This window comes from Branchiostoma belcheri, unplaced genomic scaffold, assembly GCF_001625305.1.
Source record: "Branchiostoma belcheri isolate BF01 breed outbred unplaced genomic scaffold, Haploidv18h27 scaffold501, whole genome shotgun sequence".
NCBI lineage: Eukaryota > Metazoa > Chordata > Leptocardii > Amphioxiformes > Branchiostomatidae > Branchiostoma > Branchiostoma belcheri.
Genome location: NW_017804134.1, coordinates 23961 through 39184, shown reverse-complemented (window position 1 = coordinate 39184; position 15224 = coordinate 23961). Strand labels below are relative to the sequence as shown.

Sequence of the window (15224 nt, the reverse complement as noted above, 5' to 3'; positions counted from 1 at the left end):
GTTTACGCACCTGAAATGTTTCTTTGCCATGGTCGTAGCATCGGTTACTGTCAAATCATAGGAGACTACCGTCGCCACAGGTGCTGTCCATGTCACGGTCATCCAGGTGGAGGAAATATTCCTTATTTCGATATGAATCGGAGGATCCGTGCCTGTAAATAACATGAAAGAGAAACTGTATGCATACTAATCATGTTCTTAAATCATTAAGCTACATGTATCTGTACTACGAATACAAATTATCATATAGCAAGTAGCCGTCGACAAATAAGAAGGCTCCATTTCCCATGCCATGGCTTATCAGGTCATAACCTAGTGTTCATGTTAATATGTAAGATGTGAAAAGATACCGTGTGCCGTGGATTTAGGGTATCCTTAGACGCTTTATATTCTTTAAAAATGTTATTGTCGACATAGAATCTCAATAGACATAACAAAGGCAGAGATACTTTAACTGTGTTTCCTTTAATTTTAAACATATCAACAGACCTGTTATAACAGTTGTATTGATTGTATCACTCCGCCCAAACCGACTGACGGCCGTCAGGCTGATGACGTATTTAGTGGCAGGGAGAAGTTCTTGTAGCCAGTAGTTACCGACGTCACCAGGAAGGATGAAAACATTGAGAGATCGCCGTGTCCTGCTGTGCTCAGCTCTGCTGTAAGTCAATTCGTATTCTGTCAGTTTGGCAACTGGTGGGATCCAGGACAGCCCCAAGCTGGTGTAACCAATGTCGTCCACTGATAACTGCCCGGGAGGATCCGTATCTGCATCGGTAAATGCAAAATCCACACAATTAAGATAAAAGGTAAACATCAATCTTGAATTGATGTGAACCATTTTAACAGAAGCCAGCAGCAATACAATAGGAATGTTTTGATACGCAATAAAATTGTGAAGAGCCGCAGTCGTATAAAGCACATATACATGTAGAATACAATTGATTTCATATCATACGGCGTCAGTAAAAAAACCCCTAAATTTTCACCTGTTACAATGGTAACGCTTGCTTGCAGTCCCTCGACTGAGGGACTGATACAGGTTACTGCAACCACGTACTCTGTAGCAGGGGTTAGAAAAGTAAAGATTGTCGAAGTCGCTGAGTCAAGCAGATACTTTCTGGAAACTGTGAGCGCAGTTTCCTCCTCTGTTAGCCACACCTTGTAGGCAACCACCAGTGCATCAACAGGTTTTGTCCATTGAACAGTTGCTGAATTCTCGGTGACTTGGCAAAATGTAAAGTTTGTAGGAGGTGGCAATTCTGCAGTTGAAACAAAAGTTACATATAAGAAATTGCTGCTGAATACTAAAGTTTGTAAAATTTATGTTTGAAACTAACGATATTGCAATAAAATCAACGTTAGACAATTAATTTCTTACGTTATTATTATCATCATTATTAGTGTGTTAGAAAAGCTATGATTTTTCATAAGCAATCAGTTAGATATTTTAGTACAATGTTAAACTTTATTCCATCACAACAAGTACAGATTCTCAACGACCACTGTTCCCTTCATTCAATGTGGATGTGACGACATTACGTGATCGGTAATTATTCATCCTGATGAAGGCGATAGGGGTCGTAAAAAATTCCATCTGTACTTTATCTGTATTTCATCTGTTGGAATAAAATCTAGCATCTTTGATTACTACCAACACATATAATAGTTATTTCTTAACGATGTTTAACGTTGCTGACAAGTAGTTATGAAACATTAATGTTATTCTAATATATTTTACCGTATAAAGTAATATTGTAAGTACCAGTTATGCACTCTACGCTGATGTTAGCGCTGTCATTCCACAGTCCATAGGCAAGAACCGTGAGGGAGTACTCCACGCCGCTGAACAAGCCGGGTATCGTCGCGTCGGTGTCGTTACGACTCCAGAACGATGCCATAACTGAGGGCTGGGAGAATCCTGAACAAGGCAAATTGTGTTTATGTTACTTTCTTAGTAACCTGTGCATAAAAGAACATAGCACAACAATTGCATACATAATATACATTTGATACGTATGGCAACATTAATGTTCTAACTTTATTTATATTTATTATGTTATAATCGGTTACATACAAAATGATAGTTGATACAATATATATATATATATATATATATATATGTGTGTGTGTGTGTGTGTGTGTGTGTGTGTGTGTGTGTGTGTGTATTGTATCAACACATCTTTAAACCCTGAAATCAACATTGTCCACAACTTACCAATGCAGACGTAAAAAAGAGTAATATTAATACAGAAAAAGGACAACTAACCTAACACAGGACTGTACGTGATGCTGTAACCATTAATTTCAGCAACTGGCTTCATCCAGCTTACAGAGATGGACGTCGTTGTCGTAGACAAACATAAAAGATTCACAATGGGATGGAACCCTGTGGGGCAAACCATTAAAAAACACAACTGGGCTTTTAGTAGTGTATCTGTTTATGAAAGTACTATGCATACTCTGTGAGTCCATTTTCTTCACTCCTAACTAATGTTCATAATATATACCACTATTTCAATTAATGTTAATCAGTTCTGAAAGAAAATGCAAGAAAAACAACCATTAACACTACCAAATGTAAAGAATTATTGTGATCTTTATGTAAATGTTAGAACATAACTTGTATTATAACAATTGGAAAGAGTTATTGTGGATTTCTTTTAAAATGTGCATTGTAGAATCATGTGAGTAATCCGTAATTGTGCAAAAATCTGACTGGTGGAGCAGGATGATTTTTGATAGACAGAAACCTGTCTTAGATTGTCTCAGACAAAACCACATATTAACAGTGAACGAAAAATGGTAAATAATGCCTGTAAAAATGCAGAACTTGCGACGTTAGGCCTTTAGGATGCGTGATTTAAAAGACATATACTAGCATTCACTCTTTGCAATTCTCATTTCCCCAAAATTATAAATATTTTTACCTGAAATCACTTCATATAGCTTGTTTAAGATTCACTACCGAAATGGTCATATTCATACCTCTAGTACCAAATTCCAGGCCAAAGTGCTCGTCTACAGGCAAATTCGTGCTAAGGCTAAATGCTAGTTGGCCCTTCACCATCACCATTATTTATCTAATCTCACAGAAATGTGCAAAGTCCTTACCGTCACAGGTGAGCCCATCCATGCTTAGGTTGTATCCAGTCGCACAGAAACAGTTGAAGCTACCGATGGTGTTAGTACAGAACTGCCCACAGCCTCCGCTTGCTGTATCACATTCATCAATATCTGACAGAAACAACAATTCTCAGCACAATGCATATGTCCCTTTGCGAGTAAAAGCTGGCTTGATGTATCATGTACACGGCAATAATGATGATATGACATATTCATTGCAGAAATCATACTTACCATTACAGGCCAGCCCGTCCACATGCAGGATGTAGCCGGTACGACAGAAGCACTCAAAACTACCGATGGTGTTGTTGCAAATCTGTCCACAGCCGCCATTTGCAGTTTCACATTCATCTACGTCTGAGAATGAAATAAAAAAAGATTACATTAACTTTGAGTGACCATACTCTCCCCATCGTTCATGATATTCTGGATCCTGAATATTAACAAAAAGTGCAAAAGAATGATGAAAAAACGTAGCAATCTGAAACAAGGCAGGCAATAAAATTATTTCCATAGTGACTCGATTCAGTGTTTATTGTTCTGTGGTGTTTTTGTACGAAATCATATACGATGTCGACATTTCTTTTGCCTGCTTTATGTTGCAAAATCGAAGTGAGCAAAGAGGTACTATGCCAGGAATTCCCGATAGTGCATGACCAAATGTTGTTGTGTTTGGCATTATTGTTGGGGTGACAATTGTATCATCTGTTAATGTCACCTTGTCGGTAGTGGCAAGGTCTGCCTTTGGGGAGCCATTTGTATTTGTTACAGACGTACTGTACAGTACGAAAACCGCTAAAATATTTCCATATTCAACGTCGTTAATAAGACTTGGTGTAACATGTGGCAAATGAATAATGTGGCGCGTTTCCTACCATAACAGGCAAAACCTCCGTCGTTCAAAGCGTAACCATTGCTGCAGCCGCACTGAAAACTTCCTATGGTGTTGTTACACAATTGCTGACAACCGCCATTTGCTGTTTGGCATTCATTGATATCTAAAAAAAATATAGCATTAACAGAAAAGAAAACAGTAGTAGATAAATGATCATCAACTATGTAAAGGATTTTTACTATGTAATACGAATAAGAAAAAAGGATAAAAAATGCAGACGTAAATCCTAACCAACACAGGAAAACCCATCGCCATTCAAGTCGTAGCCAATGTCACAGGAACACTGGAAACTTCCACGGGAGTTCGTGCAATCTTGGTCACATCCACCGTTTGCAGTGCCGCACTCATTCACGTCTGCATAATGTAGAAAGCAATGTTTTGGCGAACTTTAAATGCAGCCACAGGTTCATAGCTGCTAAACAGCGATAAAATAGTCTACATCAATCGAAGTATTTATAAGCATCTTACGTTCAATTTTACACAGTTCTTGTGCATTATTAATTTTAATGTCTATTAAAAGACAGTCTATTGTATAGCTTACCATCGCAAGCAAGGTCATTGCTATTCAGCCTGTATCCATTTGAACAGGAACACTGAAAACTGCCGATGTTGTTCCAGCAAGTATGCTCACAGCCACCGTTAGTAGAAGTACATTCATTCACATCTATGTTGGAAGACAATCATGAGAAATGTTCAATACGTTAGTTGTAGGACATGTGTGGGAAGACAATCATGAGAAATGTTCAATACGTTAGGTGTAGGACATGTGTGGGAAGACAATCATGAGAAATGTTCAATACGTTAGGTGTAGGACATGTGTGGGAAGACAATCATGAGAAATGTACAATACGTTAGGTGTAGGACATGTATTACAGATTGCATGTTGTGAAAAACTTAAAAATGTCCAGTACTCCCAAATATGAAATAATTTGTGATAATGATGATGATGTCATAGAACTGTGCTAACATGCTGATAGCATATCCAAAGTACACTTTTGGTCTGTTAACATGGCATATATAACATACTCCGAAGTATCACATCATAACACTGCATAGCATGCATAACATAACATAGCATAGCATATCATAGCATAACATAACATGACATAGCATAGCATAGCATAACATAACATAACATAGCATAGCATAGCATAGCATAGCATAGCATAGCATAGCATAGCATAACATAACATAACAATACACCGTTTACCATTACAAGTAAAGCCATTGCCATCCAGGTTGTAACCAGCCCCGCAGGAACACTGGAAACTCCCGATGTTGTTCCTACAAGTCTGCTCACAACCTCCGTTAGTAGAAGCACATTCATTCACGTCTTAGTTTTAATAGAAAAAGGTACGTAAGACCAAAAGAAAATAATCTAAAACTTTGTTTTGCATTTAGGAACATCAAAAGTGTCAATCCCTTAACGGAATACTAGTGGACAAACTGTGGTGAGAAAGTAAAATTGTAAAGACTAGCATGATGACCAAACAGCTTAACTGGTCTATCATTGACTCCAAAGAGGCAACAAAATGAAATGACTATAGAGTAGAAAATATGTACTTTAAAAGTTTATGTTAATGTTGTTCAACACAATTAAATCCATCATGCGGTAAAATTTCAAAGGGAATGAATCTTTATTATATTGAATATCTATATATTACTTTCTACTGCCATTTAGAAATATAATCATTGCAATCAAGGTGTAATAAAATGCCAATACCATTACAAGTAAAACCGTCACTATCCAGTCTATACCCATTCTGGCAGGAGCACTGGAAACTCCCGATAAGATTAGTGCAGGTCTGTCCACATCCACCATTTCCATTGTAGCATTCGTTAACGTCTGTATAAAACAAGTGACGGGTTTAAACATCTACGGTAAGGTAGAAACACGAAACAATACTTAACTCGCTTTGGCAACAATCAAACGTGGGCATACAACGTGTTTTTCAATCGTACTCAATCTTTGATCAGCAGGTCATAAAATACAAATAACATGGGGTAAATAATTATACGCATCAAGATGATTTGCATGTCTAAATTTGTCCTATACAATCATTATCATGCAAGACCTCCGCTCAAAGCATATAAGCGTCTCATTATAGTTCTACATCGATATCCTGAGGAAATTAATCTATATGTTTTTGTATGAAGTGTACAAAATTTGTTTACCGTCGCAAAAGAATCCATTGGTATTTAAACTAAAGCCAGGTCCACAGGAACAGTAGAAGCTGCCGACAGTGTTGGTACAAGTCTGAGCACAACCACCGCTGGCAGCGAGACATTCGTCCACATCTGATCATGTATACATATATTTAATTTCAGACAGGTACATAGTAAACACACCTCTCACACTAGTGCATAGTAAACACACCTCTCACACTGGTACATAGTAAACACACCTCTCACACTGGTACATAGTAAACACACCTCTCACACTGGTACATAGTAAACACACCTCTCACACTGGTACATAGTAAACACACCTCTCACACTGGTACATAGTAAACACACCTCTTACACTGGTACATAGTAAACACACCTCTCACACTGGCATATAGTAAACACACCTCTTACACTGGCATAGTAAGCACACCTCTCACACTGGTACATAGAAAATACATCTCTCACCCTGTTACAGGCAAATGAACAAAATTAATGTTGTAGATACGTTCATGTGAAATAGCAAATCGGTAAGTATCGGTAAGAGATTCTCACCATCACAAGAGTGCCCATCGCCGTTTATTCTGTAGCCACTTCCACAAGAACACCAGTAACTCCCGATGATGTTGTTACAGTTATGATGACAGCCGGCATTTCCAACGGCACATTCATCGCGGTCTGTATTAGAAACGGTTACTACAAGTCAAATAGTTCCCCACCTTAAAGGAGCAGATGTTAGCGCACAAGAGATGGCAAATGACGCGCTAAAACAATCCATTGGCAAATGAGCCTGTATTTGCTGAGTATGTGTAAATCAGCACACTTTAAGTTAGGAGATATGTCACAAAATTAACGAGTAATGCTTTATTCATCTTAACATGATGCCACTTACCATCACAGGAGTGGCTGTCCAAGTTTAAGGTGAATCCATCCACACACGAACATTGGAAGCTGCCCATTGTGTTAGTACATACATGGTCACAGCCACCATTTGCAGCCGAACATTCATCAATGTCTGCATAGAGCAACAAGACAATTTTGATTGAAAAGGTGCTAGCAGGCAGTGCATCTAGTGAGTTTAGGATTCGTCTTCCAAAGCATTTTAGTAGAAAGTTCAAATCTATTGGACAGCATCCTACCGTTGCATGATGGGACATTACTGCTCCAGGTTCGGTCTGCCTGGCAGGTAGAACTAGAATATCCCACCAGATCATATCCCTGGTCACACGTGAACTGTACCACGTCCTGGTAGAAGTTGGGGCCGCTAGAATCACCATTAACAGGAGACGAGGGAACCGCGCACTGAACACCTGAAAAACAAATCAGTATAAGCTGTGACAAAAGAGAATATGGAAGAACAAAGGACTTGTAATAAAACTACACAGGTTAATTTCGTTACCTTGCATACATTCACAAGTCAAGACTTCTGATACCAGATTCAAAATTGGTCACTTTTTCAACCTGTGCTTAACAGACTTTACCATCCTTTAGATTTTAGGTCAATAAGTTTCAAGTAAAACTACAGTAATCAATATCATAGTGTGATCTAGCTATCGTGTGCAGAAGACATAATTTTCCCTACGTGTGCAGGTCGGTTCAGTTCCACTCCAGGTTCTATCAGCTCGGCATGTCAAGCTGAGAAATCCAACAAGCTCGTATCCAGGATCGCACAAGAACGTCACCACGTCCTGGTAGTAATTGTCGCCAGTCATTTCTCCATAGTCAGGAGCTGTCAGCAGTGGACACTGTACGGCTATACATAGGGAAAGATTGTGAAGTATAGACTAGACTTAACTTCCAACACTGGAAAAAATTGGGACTCACCCCAAATTTTCGCTGGAAAATTAAATTATGAAACAACTGAACGTTCTCCTACAAAAATAAATTAACTCACGGATTTTGGACTAAATCGTTCCGTCCTCTTTCACTATCTACCCACGATTGTATAATCTATTTTTTTCACCGTAAGACATGATTTTCCCTACGTGTGCAGGTCGGTTCAGCTCCACTCCATGTTCTGTCAGCTTGGCATGTCAAACTGGAAAACCCGTCAAGCTCGTATCCAAAATCGCACGTGAACGTCACCACGTCCTGGTAGTAATTGTCGCCAGTCATTTCACCATAGTCAGGAGCTGCCAGCAGTGGACACTGTACGGCTATATGTTGAGTAATATATTAGCATGGTTCACCCTAGTTCACCCCATATTAGCAAGTTCACCCTAGTTTGTAATTCATATTCTAAAACAATTGAATGTTCTCAAGTTTAAAAAAAAGACGCACTGGTATTTTCAACTAAATCACTCAGTCATCTTCTGCTATCTAACCATGTTCGTGTTATATGGTTAATATCTTCCACGGAATACATGAACATAAGTTTCCCTACGTGTGCAGGTTGGGACAATTCCACTCCAGGTTCTGTCAGCTTGGCAGGTCAAGCTGGAAAGTCCAACAAGCTCGTATCCAGGATCGCACAAGAACGTCACCACGTCCTGGTAGTAATTGTCGCCAGTCATTTCACCATAGTCAGGAGCTGTCAGCAGTGGACACTGTACGGCTACAGGGAGTAAGGTGTCATAGTAGCATTAAAGTTTATCAGAGGGGGTAAATAAGATTATAAAAAAATTGAACCTTCTCCAAATAATCACACACAATTTAAACAAACATAGCACTATTCACCACAGTAACTCAAGCAACTGGATATGACTTTGGAAACGGTTAGACGTCTGAGGTAGCGTCCACTACATTTTGTCAGCGGCACTGGAGACTTAAAAGCAGGTTTATAAGAATGGTTTATTGATTGATATGGGATGATAATTTGGAAAGACAACTTTCTTTTAATGTCCAAACGGAAACAAAAGTTAGACAAGTCAAGACAAGGATGATGCAAATTGGCCAAGTAGGTCCTGTTGTTAGAACAGGAGCTTAACTATTCAACTGTTTTAACAGGACCAGACACAAGATTAAACCTTACGTGCACAACTGGGAGCACTGTCACTCCACGTGCCGTCTGCCTGACACGTTATGGATGTTGAACCTTCCAGTTCGTAACCAGAGTCACAGGTGAAGCTCATCACGTCCTGGTAGTAGTTGTCGCCACTCGAACCACCGTTTGTAGGAGACTGCACCGTTGGGCACTGCACACCTGGCAAGATAATAGAACAGGAGCAGTACGGAAGACGACGATTGAAATATACTTTTTGTTGCTCATATGTAGATTCCTGTTACAATCCCTACCATATATGATTACCGATTACTGTTTTTTCCTGCGTGCATTATGAATTATAACTCTGGTTGCTTTCAAAATAACAACCCATTTAAACTACAGGATTGAGGCACCTGTGTCCTGTCATAAAAAAGTTCTCCCCATTTTTCCAGCAGCTTGAAAAGTGAATTGACCCCCATGACCACATAAACTAATAAACATCCCAGACGGTCCAGCCACCAAGACAAATTGTAGGGACAGATAAGCATGATAACTTCCAATCTTTTTGTACCAATTCAAAAATTTTTCTATACTGTTTTTCTAAGTAAGAATATCAAACCATGCAGAATGATCAAGATAATTGTAACTAAGTCACACAATCAAGGAATTACTATCAACAACCTTCAGTTTCTGGAAAACCAATCTTGTTATGGGTTCACCACACCACGAAGTGGTGTGTGGTGAACCCATATTGCTTTTTCTGGTGTTTCTTCTTCTTCTCCTCCTGCCATTTTTTAAATGGATTCAGCTTCTTCATTTTAGGGCCTAAGGTCCTGAAATTTGGTATGGAGGTACAGTGGGCAAATACCCCTAGGCGTTTTTTAAATTTTTGTGATACGGGCTTTTAGAATGGTTTTATTTGAGTTTTTTGGCTGTGTTATAGCAAATGTATTACTGTGTTAGTGTGCCGTGTTTACCACGTTAGGGCATGAGTCATCACAATGGAATGCAGGGCATCAACCAATAGGCATGCAGCTTTCCTCTATTCTTCTTGCTGATTGGCTGTTGGGATTTAATTTGATTAACACCTGCACAGAGCATTTCCACCTGCACAGAGCATTTCTTGCTGATTGGCTGTTGGGATTTAACTTGATTAACACCTGCACAGAGCATTTCCATACTAACAGTATGTCTTTATTCAAGTGTTTTGGTAGGTATTTCAAGCTTTCCTGCTCCAGCATTGGAATGGCGGGGCATGAACGTTTTTTTTTATTTTGAAAATCAACAGTTTGCATTATGCAATTAAAAATCCTAACCAATAAAGTAGGGAATAGCTATCCAACTGTTGTTTTAGTTGTATGTTACTTCATATTATAGTTATATCAATGTAAATCATTGTTTTCGCTTGTGTTTCTCATTCTTTCCCTGCCATGTCGTAAAATGTGGTGAACCCATCGCTGTATTTGCTCCAAAGCAAATATTGGCCTTTCTAGTGTTTAAATTTCAATTTTCTAAAGTGTCTAATTGTAGATATTTGTTTTTGTAACTTGAAAATCTTCCTCACAGCGAAATTTAGCTTTGATAGTAAGTGTCTAAAAATATGTCGTGTAATTTTGGTGTCCATTTGGCTTCCTAAGAAAACAGTTAACATTATGAAAATCGGAGCTCTGTAGACTGGGAAACTGTACAACTACTACAAGCAATTGTAAACCAATTTCCGACACTAACAGACAATTTGGAAAGTCAGCGTTGCCATTACATTCTTGTTTAGGTGAGATTAACTTCTTACAATGTTATTTCAATTGCTTATCTATAGCCAAAGTTATTCCTCTTTATAAGTCTGGAGACCCCTCTGTATTAACAAACTATCGACCATATCCATTTTGCAGGTATTTTCAAAAATTCTGGAAAAAGTAGTGTATAAAATAATTTTGACGCACATACAAACTAATTATGTCCTATATGCACACCAGTATGGCTTTCGGAAAAATGACTTAACTTGTATGGCCCTCTAACATCTTATTGATAAAATCACGTCGGCCCTGGAGAACAATGAGTTCACCGTCGGAATATTTCTCGATTTATCCAAGGCGTTCGATACGGTTGATCACAGTATACTTCTTGATAAATTAAAGACTTATTGTCTTAAACATCATGCCATTGACTTGCTTTCAGACTACCTGTCAAACAGAAAGCAATATGTATCCAGTGGAAACTGTACTTCTTCCCAGAAAAATATACGAGAACATGTCCGTTCTTACCCAGTTTCAAAATGGTTTTAAAAAGGGAAATACTACTTCAACCAACCACCATTTCCTGAGTTTGTTTGCTTTCCTTGTTTTGTTGATTTCAAAACTTGCTCATTTTATTTATAGTTGTACTGATGCTCGTCGTAATAATTAGATTAGTTTGATCTATCTTTATTTGTTCAGATAGATGATTTGTATTGTTTCATTAGTTTTTCGAATTGTTTCTGTTTATTTCTTGTTATTTTTGTCTTCTTTCAAATTTTATTTCATTCAGTATCAATGGTAACTTTTAGTCACACAGTATTAGGAAGAGCCAAATATAAGAGTAACTTGTCTTGGTCACTGTCTTAGCCAGGCCTCTATACATGTTACCCCCACTGTAGTCAGAGCTAGACTGAGGTCTGTGAGTTAACGTTAGCTGAATTATTGGATAATCTTATTGTACAAGCATGGTCTTTAATCAACTGATTTTTTTTCCGTCTGCGTTATAATTACATAACTACTATCATTCATGGGCAGTAAAAGTTTATCTGCTTCAGTAGACAGAAACTTTTTATCCTACGTGAACAGGTTGGAGCACTCCCACTCCAGCTGGCGTCAGCTCGGCAGGTCAGACTTGAACTTCCCACAAGATCATATCCAAGATTACAACTGAACGTCACGACGTCTTGGTAGGAATTTCCACCAGTCTTTCCACCGTTGTCAGGAGCTGCCAGTAGTGGACACTGTACAACTAGAACACAGGGTAAGACATGGTTTAAAATGTCCTTTTGAGTCCTGTCAAATATCTTCTTTTGTGCATAGAGCTGCGGATGGATATGCAGAATTGCAACTACTTTTATTGCAAACCATTTGTAACAAAATTAACGATATAAAAATATTCAAATTCCGACATCCAAACTAACAAGACTTCTATTTCATCACAAGGATTTTTTACGAAAATCGAATGGCTCTTCAGTTGTGTCTATATATATAGTGTCTCTTTTTAATTCTGTTTTTGAATGTCGTACTTGAGCATGTTGGTGAACTTCCACTCCAGGTCAGGTCTGACTGGCAGGTAAGTGTAGAAGAACCGACCAGGTTGTATCCTGTGTTGCACGTGAAGGTGAGCGTACCTCCATACCCATTGGAGCCGCTTACCGCACCGTTTACAGGGGATGTCAGTGTGGGACACTGTCCAACTACAAGAAAATGAAAGGTAACATAATCTCTCAACTTCTTAAACAATTTTGGGTAGCAAAAGACACTTTCTCAACAGTATTGTAGACTCTACCAGGCTTCGGTAAACGGCAGGAAAGAGTAGAAATTGGTCAAATAGACTGATAATATGCTAGGGGAGTTGGTCCACTGAAGAGTACAGTTTGCCTTTCCCAAAGTCTATCAGGGGTCGCTATGTTCCTTACAGTCCACTACACGCTATCTTATGGACAATCAAGGCAATATCGATAAATTTAAAGCTTTATCTCGTATCAATAGAAAGTTGAAAATCTGTATATTGTAATACTAAGGGAAACACTTCTTACTGTAATTTTCTCCGGATTTTTAATATTCATTTTGAAAAAAAGTTTCCTTCTTAAAACAATCTCATATGAACAAATAAAAACATTTTCTTACCCTCGCAAGTTGGTGCACTTTGACTCCAGGACCCTGAAGACTGACAGGTCCGTGTAGAGTAGCCATTCAGACTGTATCCTGTGTCACATAAGTAGGAGGCCACATCTCCGTAGTACCTGGTACTGTAGCTTACGTCACCGTTTGTAGGGTTGGATAGTGTGGGGCACTGTACAGCTGAAATCATAAATATGTTAGACGTGAAATAAAGGTAATACACATGGATGTACGAGTGCATAGATTGACTAAGATCATTGGAAGTATGACATGTATTCAAAACTTGTTACCTTCGCATGTTGGCGGACTTCCACTCCAAGTCCCATCTCGCTGGCAGGTAAGTGTAGAAGGACCGACCAGGTTGTACCCTGTGTTACACGTGAAGGTGAGCACGTTGTCACCGCTCACGGCACCGTTTGGAGGTGCGTTCAGTGTCGGGCATTCTTGAACAGTTACTGAACATAGAAATGCACGCAAAAATTGAAAAATTGACATATTGAAGACAGGGTTTCAAATACCAACTGTACTATACCATTTTTTAGATATACTGTACTATAACCAACCCTGCCGAATTCTTGATGACTTTGTACCAGTATCCGATCACATGTTACGCTTTTATGGTAAAGGATGTACATCTCGTCAAATGCTGTATTTACTGACCTATACGTTATATATTGGTGTAACAGTAGTTATGCTGAATTGTGAAAAAGGTTTGCATGATATGATATGAATGAAATAATATAAATTAGCAGGCATATGTAGCATAGGCTAGAGAACACAGATGATTCAAAACATGCACATTTCTGGTAACCAGAAATGTATACGAAAGTAAATTTAAAAAATTAAAGGACAGGTTCTGTTCCATTTTTCTTGTGTTTCTTTTTGCGCTTGGTACTAGCCCACTGTACCACACGCCATACCAAATTCCAGGTCATTTGGCCTTAAATGACGGGATTGAATCCAATTAACGAAATGACAGGAGGAGGAGGAGGAGAAGAACAAGAAACATAGAGGATATTTACTAATGAACATATTTTATTCAACCCAAAATATTAAAACCGATATTATAGCCATCTCGGAACAGTGGCTTTTCCCTGGGGCATTGAACACACTAGACATTATTCTACACATTTGGTGGCCTTGGAAGAGCAGTAGAAACACAGTGGGATCTTGGAAAAGACGTATCTCCGCAGGGGCAAAACTTTCTGAACTGTGCAGCGCACAAACTTAAGGAGGGGATTAATAGGGACATAGACCTGGTTTATAGCTGTACATGTTTTAGATTCACATTGGATACGTGGCAGAATTGTTTGCAAACAAAAACTGTTGACAAGGTCATCCTCTAATATACACACAATAATACGTCATGCCTCCTGGTTTTCTTAACTGTTCGCTCTAAATTATTCATGTAGAGGGCAAAATGTGCAGCTTCTTTTCAAACCTATTATACGTTTCAAAAGCTGCTTGTTGCTAAGTAACTACGGCCTTACACGAACCCAACTGTACAGAATTACTACTTAGCTGTTTTTTACTTTCCTAAAGAATGTTGATAAGACATGTTTGGGTCCGTCTGTGGTCGGCATAACTCGAGAAGTTTTGAAAGAATCCATGCATGTTTGGTAAGTTGCATGTCAAGTTACTCATGGTTTCTAATATTAATAACATCCCATATAATTCTATGTAAATTTTATAATTAACTATGCATAATTTATGCTAATTTGATGACGTCATTGGCCAAAATCCAAGAAGGCGGACCATATCCTTAGAACAGGTATATACAGGTTATTTTCCTTAAAATGTCATCAATACTTCCATTCTTTTCCAAAAAAGGTTAAAATGAAGGTCTTCAGTATGTTTACAATGTATTTTAGGCTTTATCATGAAAAAAAAAATTATTTTGGAAAATTCAAGATTGATGATCCAAATGGCGGATATCTGAAATATGCATGACGTCATTTTATGACGTCACTGGTGTCGCTATGGGCAACATAAGACTTAGTACACCCTAATATTCTGTCATAAACACTTTTGGTAAATTTATGTTGTATACCATTTAGTTTTCAGGGAATAACCTATCTAGACGGTTTTGGCCAAGAAAATCACATAAATGACGTCAGAATGACGTCTTATTACGTCATGACGACATAAAATGCAGATATGATAAATGTTTACTAGTACACCATCCTCTAAAAACATTGGTGGTCATACGACATACCGTTCGCGAGTTCTGAGGGGGGGGGTCAAATGACCCCCCCCC

General features: G+C 38.5%; 1 protein-coding gene across 1 annotated transcript in view; it reads right to left on the bottom strand.

Annotated features, from left to right (window-relative positions):
- Positions 1-10: 10 nt before the first annotated feature.
- Positions 11-15224, bottom strand: part of LOC109480405 (fibrillin-1-like) — a gene marked incomplete at its 3' end in the record, with an annotated part of 20846 nt that continues 5632 nt past the window's right edge. Inside the window, exons 2-16 of the mRNA XM_019782599.1 lie at positions 13258-13422; positions 12974-13147; positions 12370-12540; positions 11922-12092; positions 7327-7497; positions 7080-7202; positions 6743-6865; positions 5745-5867; positions 5232-5354; positions 4253-4375; positions 3361-3483; positions 3115-3237; positions 990-1262; positions 490-768; positions 11-152 (exon numbers count right to left, since the gene is read on the bottom strand). Of these exons, the coding sequence (XP_019638158.1) occupies positions 11-152; positions 490-768; positions 990-1262; positions 3115-3237; positions 3361-3483; positions 4253-4375; positions 5232-5354; positions 5745-5867; positions 6743-6865; positions 7080-7202; positions 7327-7497; positions 11922-12092; positions 12370-12540; positions 12974-13147; positions 13258-13422 (2407 nt within the window). The remainder of the gene's footprint in view (positions 153-489; positions 769-989; positions 1263-3114; positions 3238-3360; positions 3484-4252; positions 4376-5231; positions 5355-5744; positions 5868-6742; positions 6866-7079; positions 7203-7326; positions 7498-11921; positions 12093-12369; positions 12541-12973; positions 13148-13257; positions 13423-15224) is intronic.